Raw genomic sequence first — 13,941 nt, forward strand, 5'->3', positions numbered from 1 at the left:
TGAGAACACTATTAAGAGGCAAATCGGTTCGGCCCATGTGATCATGCGTCGTCATCGGTTGGATGTCCCTGTGAATACATGTATCCTCTCCTGGTGTGCTGACGGTGACATCGGATGCAAGCTAGAGCCCTCAATTATTTACATTTGTCTTCATTTTGAAGACACCTCATGTCCACATGATTCAGACATGCAACCATGAATGAATTTGTGGAAGTGAAATAGCTGAAGTCATTTCAACTTATCATCAGCCCCTCTTCCCCTGCATCATGGTAAGGTTCGATTCCTGTCTAATGGGTCGTGCAGTGGTTCACTTGCCTGGCTTCTGTGCAAGCAATTTAGGTTCATTTCCCGCAGAATGATTATTTGAATGGGAGTGTCTGCATGGCTTTCCCCGTCACCCCTGAATAGATCAATGTTTCCCATTTTTGTGGTCAAAGATGTATTCATGTCACCATACTTTATGCTCAATGTCACATGTGTAAAACTCAAGGCCCGGGGGCCAGATCTGGCCCCCCACATCATTTTAAGTGGCCCGTGAAAGCAAATCAAAGATGTCAACTTTCATGATGCTTCCTAAAATCGCCACTCAAATTCTCATTTGTAATAAATAAGAGACATATTGTAAGCATTTTCTTGTTACCAAACCCCTCATTACAGTAACTTAAACAATTGGTGAATAAACCGTTATTCTTGACTTCTTTATATGGTTTCAGTCATAACGGCCCTCCAAGGGAAACTAACTCATATCTGTCCCGCGACAAAAATGAGTTTGACACCTTTGCTCTATGTCAATGGACGTCAAAGCAAATGAGGCAACAGTTAAGAGTGTTGTCGTAAACAATCATCCACTCAATCAGCAGCAGCAGCAGGGAGCTGGATGAAAATCCAGGAAATAGATCCAGCCCGGCGTAGCCCTCAAGTTAATCTCTGTCTCCCTCGTTGCCGGCCCTCTGAACTTTTCTCCGTCGCTCACTCACTGCTTAATTCGTTAAGATCACTCTATCAGATTTGCTCTGTGTCTCCCGGTCCAGTCATCGTGTGAGTCATCCGCTTGATTTCTCTCATTTCTCAATCCTGCCCTTTCCATCTCGTTTCCCTCCATGGCCACCGGCTGCCGCCAAATTTAGTGAGGAAAGAAACCAATGGGTAGCATTTTTCACTCAGAAGAAACATAGTGGGACTAAAATGATGAAAAGTGCCACCTTAAAAATTACTTTGCTCTACGAGTACTCCTATTAGGACAAACGAGAAAATAGAGTAGTGCAGTCGGCCAAAGAGTTGTCATGTTCTCCTCTGCCTTGTTTTTGTTTTGGTTTCCGCACCGGTTTGAGTGTTGGGCGTGACCCTTTGCTCATAGTCACTTTCATCCTAATAGATTTCGTTGTTTTTTTGTTTTGTTTTTTGTCAGACTACTGTTGACTCGTTTTATGTTCGTGTGATTGGACTCTTATTGCATTTTGAGAATTTTTGGTGCTCATTCCTACCTTGCCGATTGCAAGAGCTTTTTGTTTGCATTTGGTTCTCCTGGCTTTTTGTCTCCAGCGATTTCTGTTCATACTTTGTCGGTCATTCGCTTTTGTCGAAAAAATATCTTTTTGTATCGTCATTTATCTCAGTTTGCATTTTTGGGGATACGCAATCCACCCAGTCTTTGTTCAGACCTTGTGAAGAATGAATCGAAAAACAAAGGTTTAAGGTCTTAAAAAGTATATTTAAGATTATTGGTAGCCTTGGTAACATGATGCACAGCTTGAACATTAGTTCAAACAAAACACTTAACTTAAAAAAAATAATAATTCAATGATAATGTTAGATACAAGTGAAATAAAAATGGTACTCAAATATTAAATGGACTGTAAATGTGCTGGACTTGAAAGTTAAAGACAATTGAAAGATACTTCACAAATATAATGTCCTGGATCGAAAATAAATTTTAAGCGACTATAAAGGATATCTTAATCTTATAATATGATGCGCAGTTTGAACATTTAATTGAGTGATTCTTTTGCTTCCCACAAGAGGGAGCCCACACACCGCAAGTGATAAGCATGCCGCACTTGGAGAATCGCTGACGGGTAAAGGGAGCTGGAAAGATCTGTGATCCACACACAGACATTTTTAAGTGGGTGTGAGTGTGTGGGTGTGCATGAGCGTGTGTGTGTGTGTGTGTGTGTGCGTGTGTGTGTGTGCGTGTAACAATTCTGCATGTTAGTTTTCTCTGCCTGAGCATATGCTTTCCTCTTGCAATGTTTGCGTGGGTGTGACAGGTTAGTAGCTGTCAGCAATGTCAGGGATCACTAGTGTGAAAGGCTCTGACAGGTGATTGGCAGACAGTCTAGCAGCAGCATTCGTCCTGGCAACCACTGACGACATTGTCAGACTGTCAGTGTGAGTCGTTTCGGATCTTTTTTTATTCTGTATAGTCAACTTACATTTGCAAAGTAGTACCCTAAAATGTGCTCCTTACGACCCTGACAGCCTCACAAACCAACGCAGTACAAGCAGGCCAAGCAATTTATAAAGTACTCCAAAACAGTAAAACAAAAACATTTGCTAATTGACAGCATTAAATGGTGTCCATACTGGAACCTGCAGAATGCCGTAAGGAAGTAGAAGAAGCTAGCTGGCGGATCAATATAATGTTGTATATTCATAATTAATACTTAATGTAATCTTTTTTTAAAGTATTTGTGCTTTTCGATATTTATCTGAGGCAAGTGGGAGCAGCGGAGCGGTCGGAGCTGCACCTAAAGAACTGGATGAGCACCGTATGAACATGAACGTCAGGATTTTATCCAAAGGGTCTGCACTCCACAAAGCGCTATTATGCTTTGTTTTATAATTTTCATTTTTGTGGAGCTTCTCCTTTAGGGAGAAATTACAATTTTATAAGTGGGGTAGTGTACGTCAATTCTACTTTAAATTTCCATTTAGGGTTAAACGGTGAAGTCGTTCGCCAGATTACATGAGTCATTTACCATTTTCGTACAATACTGTGAGTCACCAGGGAGTGCATTTTCATTTAAAGATCAGGATTGGTATGACGTAGGTACTATATGGGTGAACCCTTTTAGACGCATGCACGCACGCACGCAGAATTCCAATTGATGACTCACAAACTCATGCGACTTTCAATGCTGCTTTGAGAAGAAGAAAGGCAGATCAGTGTGTTGCTCTTTGATATGATAGAACACCCGCTGGGAGACAGGAAGAGGCTGTGTGGGGGCAGAGACACAAAAGACCACCGTCTCTTTTCTTTTTATTTTGATTTTTTTTTAAGCACAATTTACAACCGTGCTGGGGTGCAGCGAGGCACTTGAAGTCACTCCAGCTGCTAAATTTTCCCACCGAGCCTCCACAAAATGTCTGCTGTGTTCAGCGAGAGAACTTCCTTGAAACAATTTTCTTCTGTCTAACCTGCTGACAGAGTACATGAAAAGCTCAAAGGCTTTCCTGACACCAAACCGCACGTGCGCTTGGTATGAATAACGCCCATGTTGAAAAGAGCCATTATTTTGCCATTTTCCAGTCAGGTTTTGCGTTACCATGACGACCAGGGGTGGAGTTTGGAGGTGGCTACTACTTGGAAGTCATGGACTGAGGCAGCTCCATCAATCCATTTTCCGATCTGCTTTATCCTCACAAGGGTTGCGGGGGTGTCTGAGCCTATCCCAGCCCTCTTCGGGCAATAGGCGGGGGACACCCTGAACCGGTTGCCAGCCAATCGCAGGGCACACAGAGACGAACAGCCATCCACGCTCACACTCACACCTAGTGACAATTTTTGGGTGTATGTTTTTGGAATGTGGGAGGAAACCAGAGTACCCGGAGAAAACCTAAGCAAATTCCACACAGGAAGGCCTGAGAAGGGATCGAACCCACAACCTCTGCACTGTGACGTCGACGCGCTCACCGCTGGACCACCGGGCCGCCTGGACTGAGGTCCTGATTTGAGAATTCTACTTTAAAAACAAAACAAAAAATACTGCAATGTGCGCTTCATCGTAAAAGCATCGCATACATGTTGGTTAAAACACTTGTCGAATGTTAATCTGTGCTTGCATCCAGTGTTTTCACAGTTACTTAAAAAAAAGAAAAATAAATTGCCACTGATTACTTCAGTTGAGAGTAATTGAGTTATTTTGCAATTACAGGATGCTGTTAGTTTAAAGCCAATAAACAGGAGATTAATTAAGCATCCTGAATCAGCATCTATTGGATGAAGTCAAAGCTGCTCAACAGCTGCGGGCATTAAAAAAAAAGAGAGAGAGAAAATTGTTCTTTTTACCTCTGAATTCCCACTGAGGGAATTCCTCACATTCCTCGCCAGCATCGTCCCCTCACCTTTAGGATTCAACTGTCTCAGAATCACACATGGTGTTCCTGTGGGGGTCTGCCATTTCGGTGTGCGTGTGTATGTGTGTGTGTGTGTGTGTGTGTGTGTGTGTGTGTGTGTGTGTGTGTGTGTGTGTGTGTGTGAGATGGGGGGGTGGATGCATTTAATCATCTACATAGCCCAAGGCATCTCTCCTCCATGACCCACTTAAAGCAAAGATGACGAAGAGGGTGAGAAATAGGGAAAAGTGGGACATTAAAAGTAGACACCTTCGAGGTACTGCACGCAAACTCTCGCCATCGCACGCGGTTTTCGCAGTAAGTGCATGATGGCCCTATCGATGTTTACCTTGGAGAGCTTTTTGCGTTGTCTCCTGCTCTGATAGACAGAGGTACAGTTGCTCACACGTCCATGTTTTGCATGTCCTGATCTTTCAAAGGAAAGCTCCTGAGCTCTTCGTGGGTTTTCTCCGGGTACTCCGGTTTCCTCCCGCATTCCAAAAACACTCTAAATTGTCCCTCGGTGTGAGTGTGAGCGCGGATGGTTGGGAATCACACGTGGTACGCAGAATATAAGACATTAATAAAACTATAAAATAAAACTGGTTAATGCAAGGAGATAATGGTGAATACTGTGGTGTCATAATGTTGAAGGGCAGCACTTGATTAACCGCATGTTGTCTCTGCCAATAACGGAGGAAGAAGTGCACGCGTGAGAGAGATTTTTTTTTTGTTTCTAAATATAAAATGCCCTTGAGATGAAGTGCCACCAAAAAAGAGCAGAGCTTAAATACTAGTTGAAGAGTAAAAGGAGGAGGTGGAGGAGAATGGCGGTGTAACTTTAGAGAGCCCAGAATGTATATAGAAATAGAAACGATTTAAGTGTAATGCTTAAAAGTACTTCAAGACTTCCAAATAAATAAAAGGTGCATTTAAAAATATATACTGTATATCTTTCAAAGTAATGCTCATCTTAACCAGTAGTGTGACTCATTTGAACAGCCTGAAATGACATGTTACACTCAGCACTAAAGGTAAATAAATAAAGTGCATGGGCCGGATAGATGTCATTTGCAGAAGAGAGCTTTGCACGCAACTTCAGACGTCATATGCATGCTAAATATTTTAATTTATAGTGCGGTGGATCTGGGAGAGTAGGAAGACCTGTACATAAAATTGTAATTCGGTTTCTCTTAATGATAACGAAACAATTTACCACATTAAATTATTGATCTTTCATATGAAATCGCCACTGGTCTGTTGGGTCTTTGTTGAAGTAAAAATACAGCAACAACAAAAATCCTCTATAAAACACGGGTGTCAAACTCAAGGCCCGGGGGCCAGATGTGGCCCGCCATACAGAGACGAACAACCATCCGCGCTCACACTCATACCTAGGGACAATTTAGAGTTTTCCATTAACCTGCCGTGCATGTTTTTGGAACTGGGAGGAAACTGGAGTACCCGGAGAAAACCCATGCAGGCACAAGGAGAACATGCAAAATCCACACAGGAAGGCCGGAGGCGGGATCGAACACACGACCTCTGCACTGTGAGGTCGACACGCGAACCACTCGACCCGCCCTCTATTGTTATTATTATTATCATCATCATCATCATCATCATCATCATTGTTTTCATGTATTTACAATATGTAAAGCACTTTAAGTTGTGGTTGTTTTATTTAAATTTAAATGTTGCCATAAATAAAATGGAGTGAAGTTGGGTTGCAAGGAAGGAGAGCAAAGAATGTGGAGTTGCTGTATTATTAATTGTCGCAAGATGTCCTGAAGTAGTGGAGCGAAGCGTTGGTCCATTAGGAGCAAGTTTCTTCTGTGGCTCCCACTCACTCTTTTTTTTGTGTTTTGGTCTTTTTTTTTTTTGTTTGCTCTCATTTCTATCTAAATGTCGCTGCGTAATTTATCGCATTCTGACTTGATCTATCGACCTACAGTATATTTAAAAACAATTATTTCTTTTTATGTCCATTCCCACAGCACCTTTTGAAAAGCTCGTTGACCAGCCACACACTAAACGATACGGTGATATGTCACGCACAGTTCGGGCGCATTGAGAATTTATCCAGGTAGATCTGGGGCAGGAATAATTGGGAAGACTGCACCAGCAACAGCTCTGAAAGCTGGAGTGACAGACTGGCCCAAAAAAAAAAAAATGGCCTCATTCAGTCACCCCCCCCCCCATCCCCTCCCCCCCATACCTGCTTATGCAGTGTACGCGGGTCCATGCTCGTGCATGCGTGTGCGTCATCATTTAGATTCGTCTTTCCGTTGGCGTGGGCATATGCAGTTGTGCACCACAGCTTCTATGACAAGTTTTTGGCAAAACACACTCTAAAGTCAGGAATAAGGTCTAAAAAGCCGGCCAAACGAACCGCAGTAAACCAGATGACTCTTTACTTTTCTGTTTCAGGAGACACTGCCACCTTTTTAATATTTCATCTTTCCCACTATTTATATTTTAAAAACTGCCATGAATTATTGAGAACATCAAGTGCAACGCTTCGTGTTTGGCTGTCGCGCAGTGTTCTTGTCTTTTGCAAACCAACAGTCATCTGCACTGTCATCTTAAAGAGTTATATTCTTTAGTAGCTATCCCCAATGTTGTGAACAGCAAGTTACGGTACTGTGTGTGTGTTTATTACAGATACCAGTTATTGTTTTGGAATTATTGCAAATAATTATCCATCCCGGCGGCCCAGTGGCCGGTGGTTAGCGCGTCGACCTCACAGTGCAGAGGTACCGGGTTCAATTCCAGCTCCGGCCTCCCTGTGTGGAGTTTGCATGTTCTCCCCGGGCCTGCGTGGGTTTTCTCTGGGTACTCCGGTTTCCTCCCACATTCCAAATACATGCCTGGCAGGCTAATTAAACACTCCAAATTGTCCCTAGTGTCCCCCGTGTGCCCTGTGATTGGCTGGCAACGGGTTCAGGGTGTCCCCCGTCTACTGCCCAAAGACAGCTGGGATAGGCTCCAGCACGCCCACGACCCTTGTGAGGATAACTGTTCGTGTGGGTATACTGACCTCGATTTAAGCGGAAATGTGTTTCTTAACCTGGGTTTGGTGAATCAGTCTCAGGGCTTCGGCAGAGCCTCTGCCATGGAGGATAAGACACACCCAACTCAACGTGTCAATTAGTAATGACATGACCGCTTGGCCATCACTGGCTGATTTATTTTATTTAAAAACTTAATATTTATACTAATTGTGTTTACTTTTTCTGTTTTTAACAAATGCGTATTTTATGTCTTCAACTTGTAAAGAAGTCATACTTTTTATTTTTCAGCAATGAAGGGTTCAGTGAATGGGCACATGGACTGGTTGGGATTGGTACCTCTAACAGGGTTAAGAACCACTGTTATCGAATCAAAAACAGTGGCTTGATCATCTGTAATATAGATGATGTTTTGCTCTGTTTTAAACAGACTAGGTTTTTTTTGAGCACACGATTTTCTCTGAAATAATTTGAGCACATTTGTTATTTCTGAAGTTTGTATCAAACTGGTAGCCCTTCGCATTAATCGCGATGTGAGAAGCAGAGCTCAGGTTTTAAAAATGTTGGTGAACCCTGGTTTATTATATTCTGTATATTTTTGTTGTTGTTGACAACTACACATCATATTTAATAATTTAATTTTAAAGATAATGACTGATGAATGTCTAATTTTGTGACATACAGCTGCTGTCCGTCTTCCCTTTTTATTTCTCTACCTAACACACACACACACACACACACACACACACAAATACACACAGATGCACACAATTTTTCTCGGTCTAAATAACATTAGCAGCCAGCAGTAGTAGCTAAATATAACCCTATGCATTATCTTTAGGTCTATCTCTCGGCAGTCACACAGTGCAGTAGCACGACCAACTGTATTCCCCGAAGACTCTGAAGGCATCATGCCGCCTCAATGCAAACGAGTTGTTTTCAATCTGCTTGTCTGCACGAGTCAGACGCTTCCTTTTTTCCCCATCAGTTGATGATAGCCACTGAAGGTACACCCTTTTGTAGATATGCAGCCTCCAATTTTATGAATGAATGTGACCTTTCTTTATTACTTCCCCATTTGATTTTCATGGAAAAATGTTTTGACGGACTCAAATTTATTTCTGTGCATGGATATTTTGTGCAGGCTGAATTACATTAATGCGTTGCTGTCCTTACCTCAACCAGATGTGGTGTCGGGTTGAAGCCGCACAGGTTGCACACTTGAGTGTGGCATTGCGTGCACGAGTTGTAGTTGGGTGGGTCGGAAGTGTCGATGTTTAACTCTGTTTTACACAGAGGACAGTTGGCTTTGGGCTTCACTGGCTCCGGAGCTGCGGTGGGAGCAATTGCAGGCTCCTGCTTTAGCTCCACCTTCTGCACATGTGATGGCATTTGTCGATGTTGCTGCCCTTGAGGTTGCTGTGGATCTTTCTGTTGAAGGGAGGGCGACTGCTGTTGCGGCATTCCTTGTTGTTGGGGTACAGTCTGTTGCTGTTGCTTTGGTGCGTGTGGCCCTACCACCTGGCTTGGTGCATGCGGACCCCCCATTTGGCTCGGTGCATGCGGACCACCCATTTGGCTCGGTGCATGGGGGCCGCCCATTTGGTTCGATGAACGAGGGCCACCCATTTGGTTTGGTGCATGGGGGCCACCTATGCCAAATTGTTTAGCACCTGAGACCACTTGTTGTGGCTGCTTGTTGTCAGGGGTCGCATTACTGAACACCACCTTGCCTCGTGCGGGACTGGGATGAGTGGAAGAGGTGGGCAAAGGGTCGACATTGATCAGTGTACTCGCTTGGTTGAGCAAGGAAGCCCCAAAACCAAATAGCTTGGTCAGTCCATCCTGGGCTGGAGGATGAGCCTGGGTCTGGGGCTTGTGAGCTGGAGAGGAGCCAGCGCTTCTGGTGTGGTCATGGTGCCGTGCCATAGACTGGTGCATGGGAGAGCCACGACCCAAATCGGGTTGAGAGGGTGCTTTTGTCAAGCCAGGGAGGGGTACAGCACCAGGGTGGGGGATCCTTGGGCCACCAGGTTGGTTGGGGCCTCCTGCAGAACCTCCACCAGCTCTTGGACCTTTCTGGGAATATGAGTCAGATCTCATTCCCTGATGAGAGGGACCCGTCTGGCTTTGGGGGCCACTGGAAGAAGTGTGACTGTGTAGGCCTTGTGAATTCTGAGGCTGTGTCTGGGGCCCTGACTGGGACTGTGGATAAGGCTGCTGCTGAGCCTGCGGATACTGCTGAGTCTGTGGATATTGCTGGCCCAAGGGTCCAGACTGTGACTGTGGATAAGGCAGCTGCTGCTGCTGTTGCTGCTGCTGCTGCTGCTGCAGACCCTGAGGTCTGAACTGTGATGCTGGGTAAGTCTGCTGCTGAGCTTGGGGTACGGATTGCGACTGTTGGTAAGGCTGCTGCTGAGCCTGCGGTCCAGATTGGGACTGTTGGTAAGGGTGCTGCTGAGCCTGGGGTCCGGACTGGGACTGTTGATAAGGCTGCTGCTGAGCCTGGGGTCCGGATTGGGACTGTTGGTAAGGTTGCTGCTGAGCCTGAGGATATTGTTGCGCCTGGGGATATTGCTGAGACTGCGGATGCTGTTGGGAGTGATGGTACTGTTGAGAGTGGGGATACTGCTGAGACTGCGGATACTGCTGGGACTGTGGATGCTGCTGGGACTGAGGGTACTGTTGGGGCTGGGAGTACTGTTGTGAATGGGGGTACTGCTGGGACTCGGGATACTGTTGGGACTGAGGATACTGTTGGGACTGGGGATGCTCCTGGGCCTGGGGATAATGCTGGGATTGAGGATACTGCTGAGATGGCGGGTATGACTGGGACTGGGAATATATCTGTGACTGGGGGTATGCTTGGGACTGTGGATATGGCTGTGACTGAGAGTAGGACTGGTTCTGTCCATAGAGTTGAGTTTGTGGTTGTTGCTGCTGCTGTTGCTGGGTGGGCTGGCTCTGTGCCAAAGGTTTGGGCTGTGCTGCAGTCGTCGGCTGTGTTGGCTGAGGTGCAGCCTGCTGAGGCTGGACGAGAGGTTTCGCTTGGTGGGACGGCGAATGGATCTGTTGCTGACTCTTCGAGCGAGGAGTGGTCATATCAATGCCAAGAGCCCTCTTCATCTGACAGTTGAGACACAGCCATTCCTGGACCTGCAAACCAAATAGAAAAACGGCACACCTCATCTCAGCTATTAGCCTTTGAACCATTTGTTTTTACTGCAGTTGAGAATCAATACAGTTCACAGAGTAAAATACGAAAAGGTGATACTGTGGCATGTTATCCGTGCTTCACTGAAAACGCCATTCACCATAAACGTTCTGTTATGCTTTGCTTACAAAGCAAGTGAAAGTTTGAGTCTATTCATATTGTTGTTTTTATAAATTCAGTTCAAAACTTCTTCTCTGATGCATTAAGTGTACCGGTGTACTCACACCCACAATCACACCATCGCTGAGCGGTCCCCACGCTGCCCGCACACAATTCAGGCGAGTGTACCGCGACAGCATCAGCGACACACTTCACATAATGAACATCGCTTTTAGCTCCAGTAAAAACTGATTCGAAGCCGCGATTGGCCATATGTGACTGTCAAGAGATCGGAGCAACTTGGATGAGATGAATTTTAGCGTCGCACACATCAATCCATTTGGCCACACACACAGCCAGACGTAAACGAGACACAAACGGAATGAGAACGACTATGAAATGAGCCTCACCCTTCGTCCTCCCTCAACATCACCTCTCCTCTTCCTCCAGATAACAGTTGACGCTTAATTAAAGACCTGGTTTCCCCTCGCTTATGTCAAGGAAAAAAAATAATAACCTCTCGCCTGTGAAAAATCTCCAATGTGAAGTGTGTCGAGCTGCTCGTGTTGCGTCTGTCCTCCCAGCTTTGCATCAGCCGCTAAGACTCAGCAAGCATACAGTAAAGACCGCTATTTTAGCATCTCTGCAGCTTGAGCACAGCACTGTAAATCTCTTCACATTGCTCCCATCCCCTTCCGTTCCCACAATGCAGTGCGCAAAACATACAGCAATCTTACACCCACCCGCCCCTCCACTGGGTGAATCGCCCTCATACTGTTGCTCCAACACAATCCTCCACTTTGACAGGATGATATAGAAAGTAGTGACATAATATTACGATCACTGCAGAATCAAACTGCGTCCAGGGCTAGTCTTGTACCAAAGTGATAACTTTACAAAAATAATGCTGCTCAGTTTGTAGTCATTTCCCAAAAAGCTTATTCTTATAGTTTGACAGTGGGGTGGAACTGTGCTGCATTAGTCTGAGAATTGTGTCGAATCTTATAGCGCTCACTCTTAAAGCTAGGTGTGGTAACTAAAATGTGATGAGTTGTCAGTCAGCGTGGGGGAAACAGATTAATCCGATAACATGACAAACTGTCCAGTGTAGTAACCGCTGTCCCTGAAAGAGTTTTCTCATCTTGCATTAGCAGGGGTGTCAAACACATTTAAGTTACTGTAATGAGGGGTTTGGTAACAACGAAAACGCGAACAGAATCACTCTTATTCATTACATATGAGAATTTGAAATTTTGGTCGCGGTTTTAGCAAGCATCATGAAAGTTGCCATCTTTGATTTGCTTTTGCCGATCACATAAAATGATGTGGCGGGCCAAATCAGGCCCCCGGGCCTTGAGTTTGGTATCTGTGCATTAGACAATAACAATAACGGAACTTATCAGACCACCTGTTAAAAACAACAGACAATCCAGCATCATAAAGTACTTCATTTAATCTTTACATTTCACTAAACTCTCCACATTTTTGGCATTTTAAGAGTGTTTTTGGTGTGTGTGTTGATACTGCGGAAAGCGTGAAAATATGACGATAAAACCACGTTGAAAAATGCACGCTGCTTGTTCTTGCTTCTATCCTCAAAACTCACTTGTATTCTTTGGCATTCGACTCAGCATGACTTAGATTTGTTCTTGGTTTTACTGTTTGGTGCTTTCTACCGCCTTTATTACCGATTTGTCTTACTGTTTATTGTGCATGTTAAATTGCTCCATGTACAGCACTTTGTATGCAGCGATGGCTGTTTGAAAGCGCTCTATAAATACTGTTGACTTGACTTGACTTGACTTGATGTCTCCACATTCCAACATTTTTGAGCTGTGAAAATATGAGCTTTCACTTATCGAGTGCTTTTCTACCTACGAGCTACTCAAAGCGCTTCAACGCTGTCTCCGCATTCACCCATCGGCGACGCAACATCAGGAGCAAGTAACGGTTGTGTATCATAAAATATAACTGCATCAAGCCTCTCGTGACTCGAATTAGGTTGTCACGGCGCTTTCTACGTCATGATGAGCGGCATTAGGCATCAGCTAGCTTGTGAGCTAATCGGTAAAAATAGCTAGGCAAGATTCGATGGATAAAAATGTATGTGCTATTTCATGGGGAAGGGACAACTCATGTCCTACACCCAAGGGTAGCACACCGCGAAAAACTGAAGGAAACTGAAATGGTGGGAAAACATTTTGTTGCTTTGTTTCCACAATGGAGTATATAAATTCAAAATTGAACTATATAAGTTCTCAGTCTTCATTCGTTTACAGCAATTATCTTTAAATCAGTAGGAAAAAAATCTGTGAATTGTGTTTAAATGGAATTTAGCTGTGCTGAAAATTATTATTTGATTTTTAAGACGTGTGACACAAACATTCGTCCTCAGACATGCGTGCCCACACACACACACACACACACACACACACACACTTTTGCAGTGGTGATCTTTTCACAGATGAGCAGCAGTGATGACAAAACAATTAATGAAAGTGTGCTCTGATTGTCACAACTGTCAAAGATAGTGAAGCCGGTATCATGGAGTCTCAGATGAGAATGGGAGTGGGAGGCAGAGTTTAGCGTGACTCTATAATCCAATATGTCATTAATTAGCCTGCAGAAAGGGAGGTGGATGGAAGAAGATCCTATCGAAGAGCCAAAGCGGCACACTGGAGGGGAACTCGCTACCGCTATTGGAACTCTTTTGAAGCCATCCTCACTCAATAGCTCGCGTTTCCTGCTCACTGCTCACAAAATGGCAATGGACGAATGAAAATGATGTCTAGCATTGATGCGAACAGAAATGCAATGGATAAGATCCCTGTGAAACGGTGTCTTGTTGCGGTTCCAAAACAAACACCATTGGTGGCAAGTGGTAAAGAATTCACATCGGTGGCTTTTGAAAATGGACCCTGAATGTCCCACCAGATGGTCAGGAAGGAAAATATGCCACATTGTACAGTGTCGAATTCACCCAACAAGTTGCACAACACATCAGAGTTGTAAATCCAGTAAATATTTGCCATATGACGTTGTATTCTTCAACAGCCACACAAATAGCTTCAGTGTTTCCCATTTGTAACCTCAAAACATCTCAGTGTACGTCATAAACCAAGACCCTCCCTATACCTACCCAATATTCTATTGCTTGTATGTTTTAGATCTGTTAACTTCTTTTTACACTTGGTTTACCCTTTGAAGAAGCAAAGTGACTGCCAAAAAGTACAACCAAACACGCCCTAATAAAAAGTGATGTTCCCTTTTACAGACACCGTG

General features: G+C 44.4%; 1 protein-coding gene across 4 annotated transcripts in view; it reads right to left on the reverse strand.

The window, feature by feature from the left end:
• Positions 1 to 13,941, reverse strand: part of bsna (bassoon presynaptic cytomatrix protein a) — a 77,391-nt gene that overhangs the window by 40,961 nt on the left and 22,489 nt on the right. For all 4 annotated transcript variants that reach the window (XM_086108130.1, XM_086108123.1, XM_086108114.1 and 1 more), the window contains exon 3: positions 8,523 to 10,502. In XM_086108130.1, coding sequence (XP_085964256.1) covers positions 8,523 to 10,502 — 1,980 coding nt within the window. The remainder of the gene's footprint in view (positions 1 to 8,522; positions 10,503 to 13,941) is intronic.

Source organism: Hippocampus guttulatus, chromosome 1 (genome assembly GCF_054856545.1).
Source record: "Hippocampus guttulatus isolate MCC_2025c chromosome 1, RoL_Hgut_1.0, whole genome shotgun sequence".
Taxonomy (NCBI): domain Eukaryota; kingdom Metazoa; phylum Chordata; class Actinopteri; order Syngnathiformes; family Syngnathidae; genus Hippocampus; species Hippocampus guttulatus.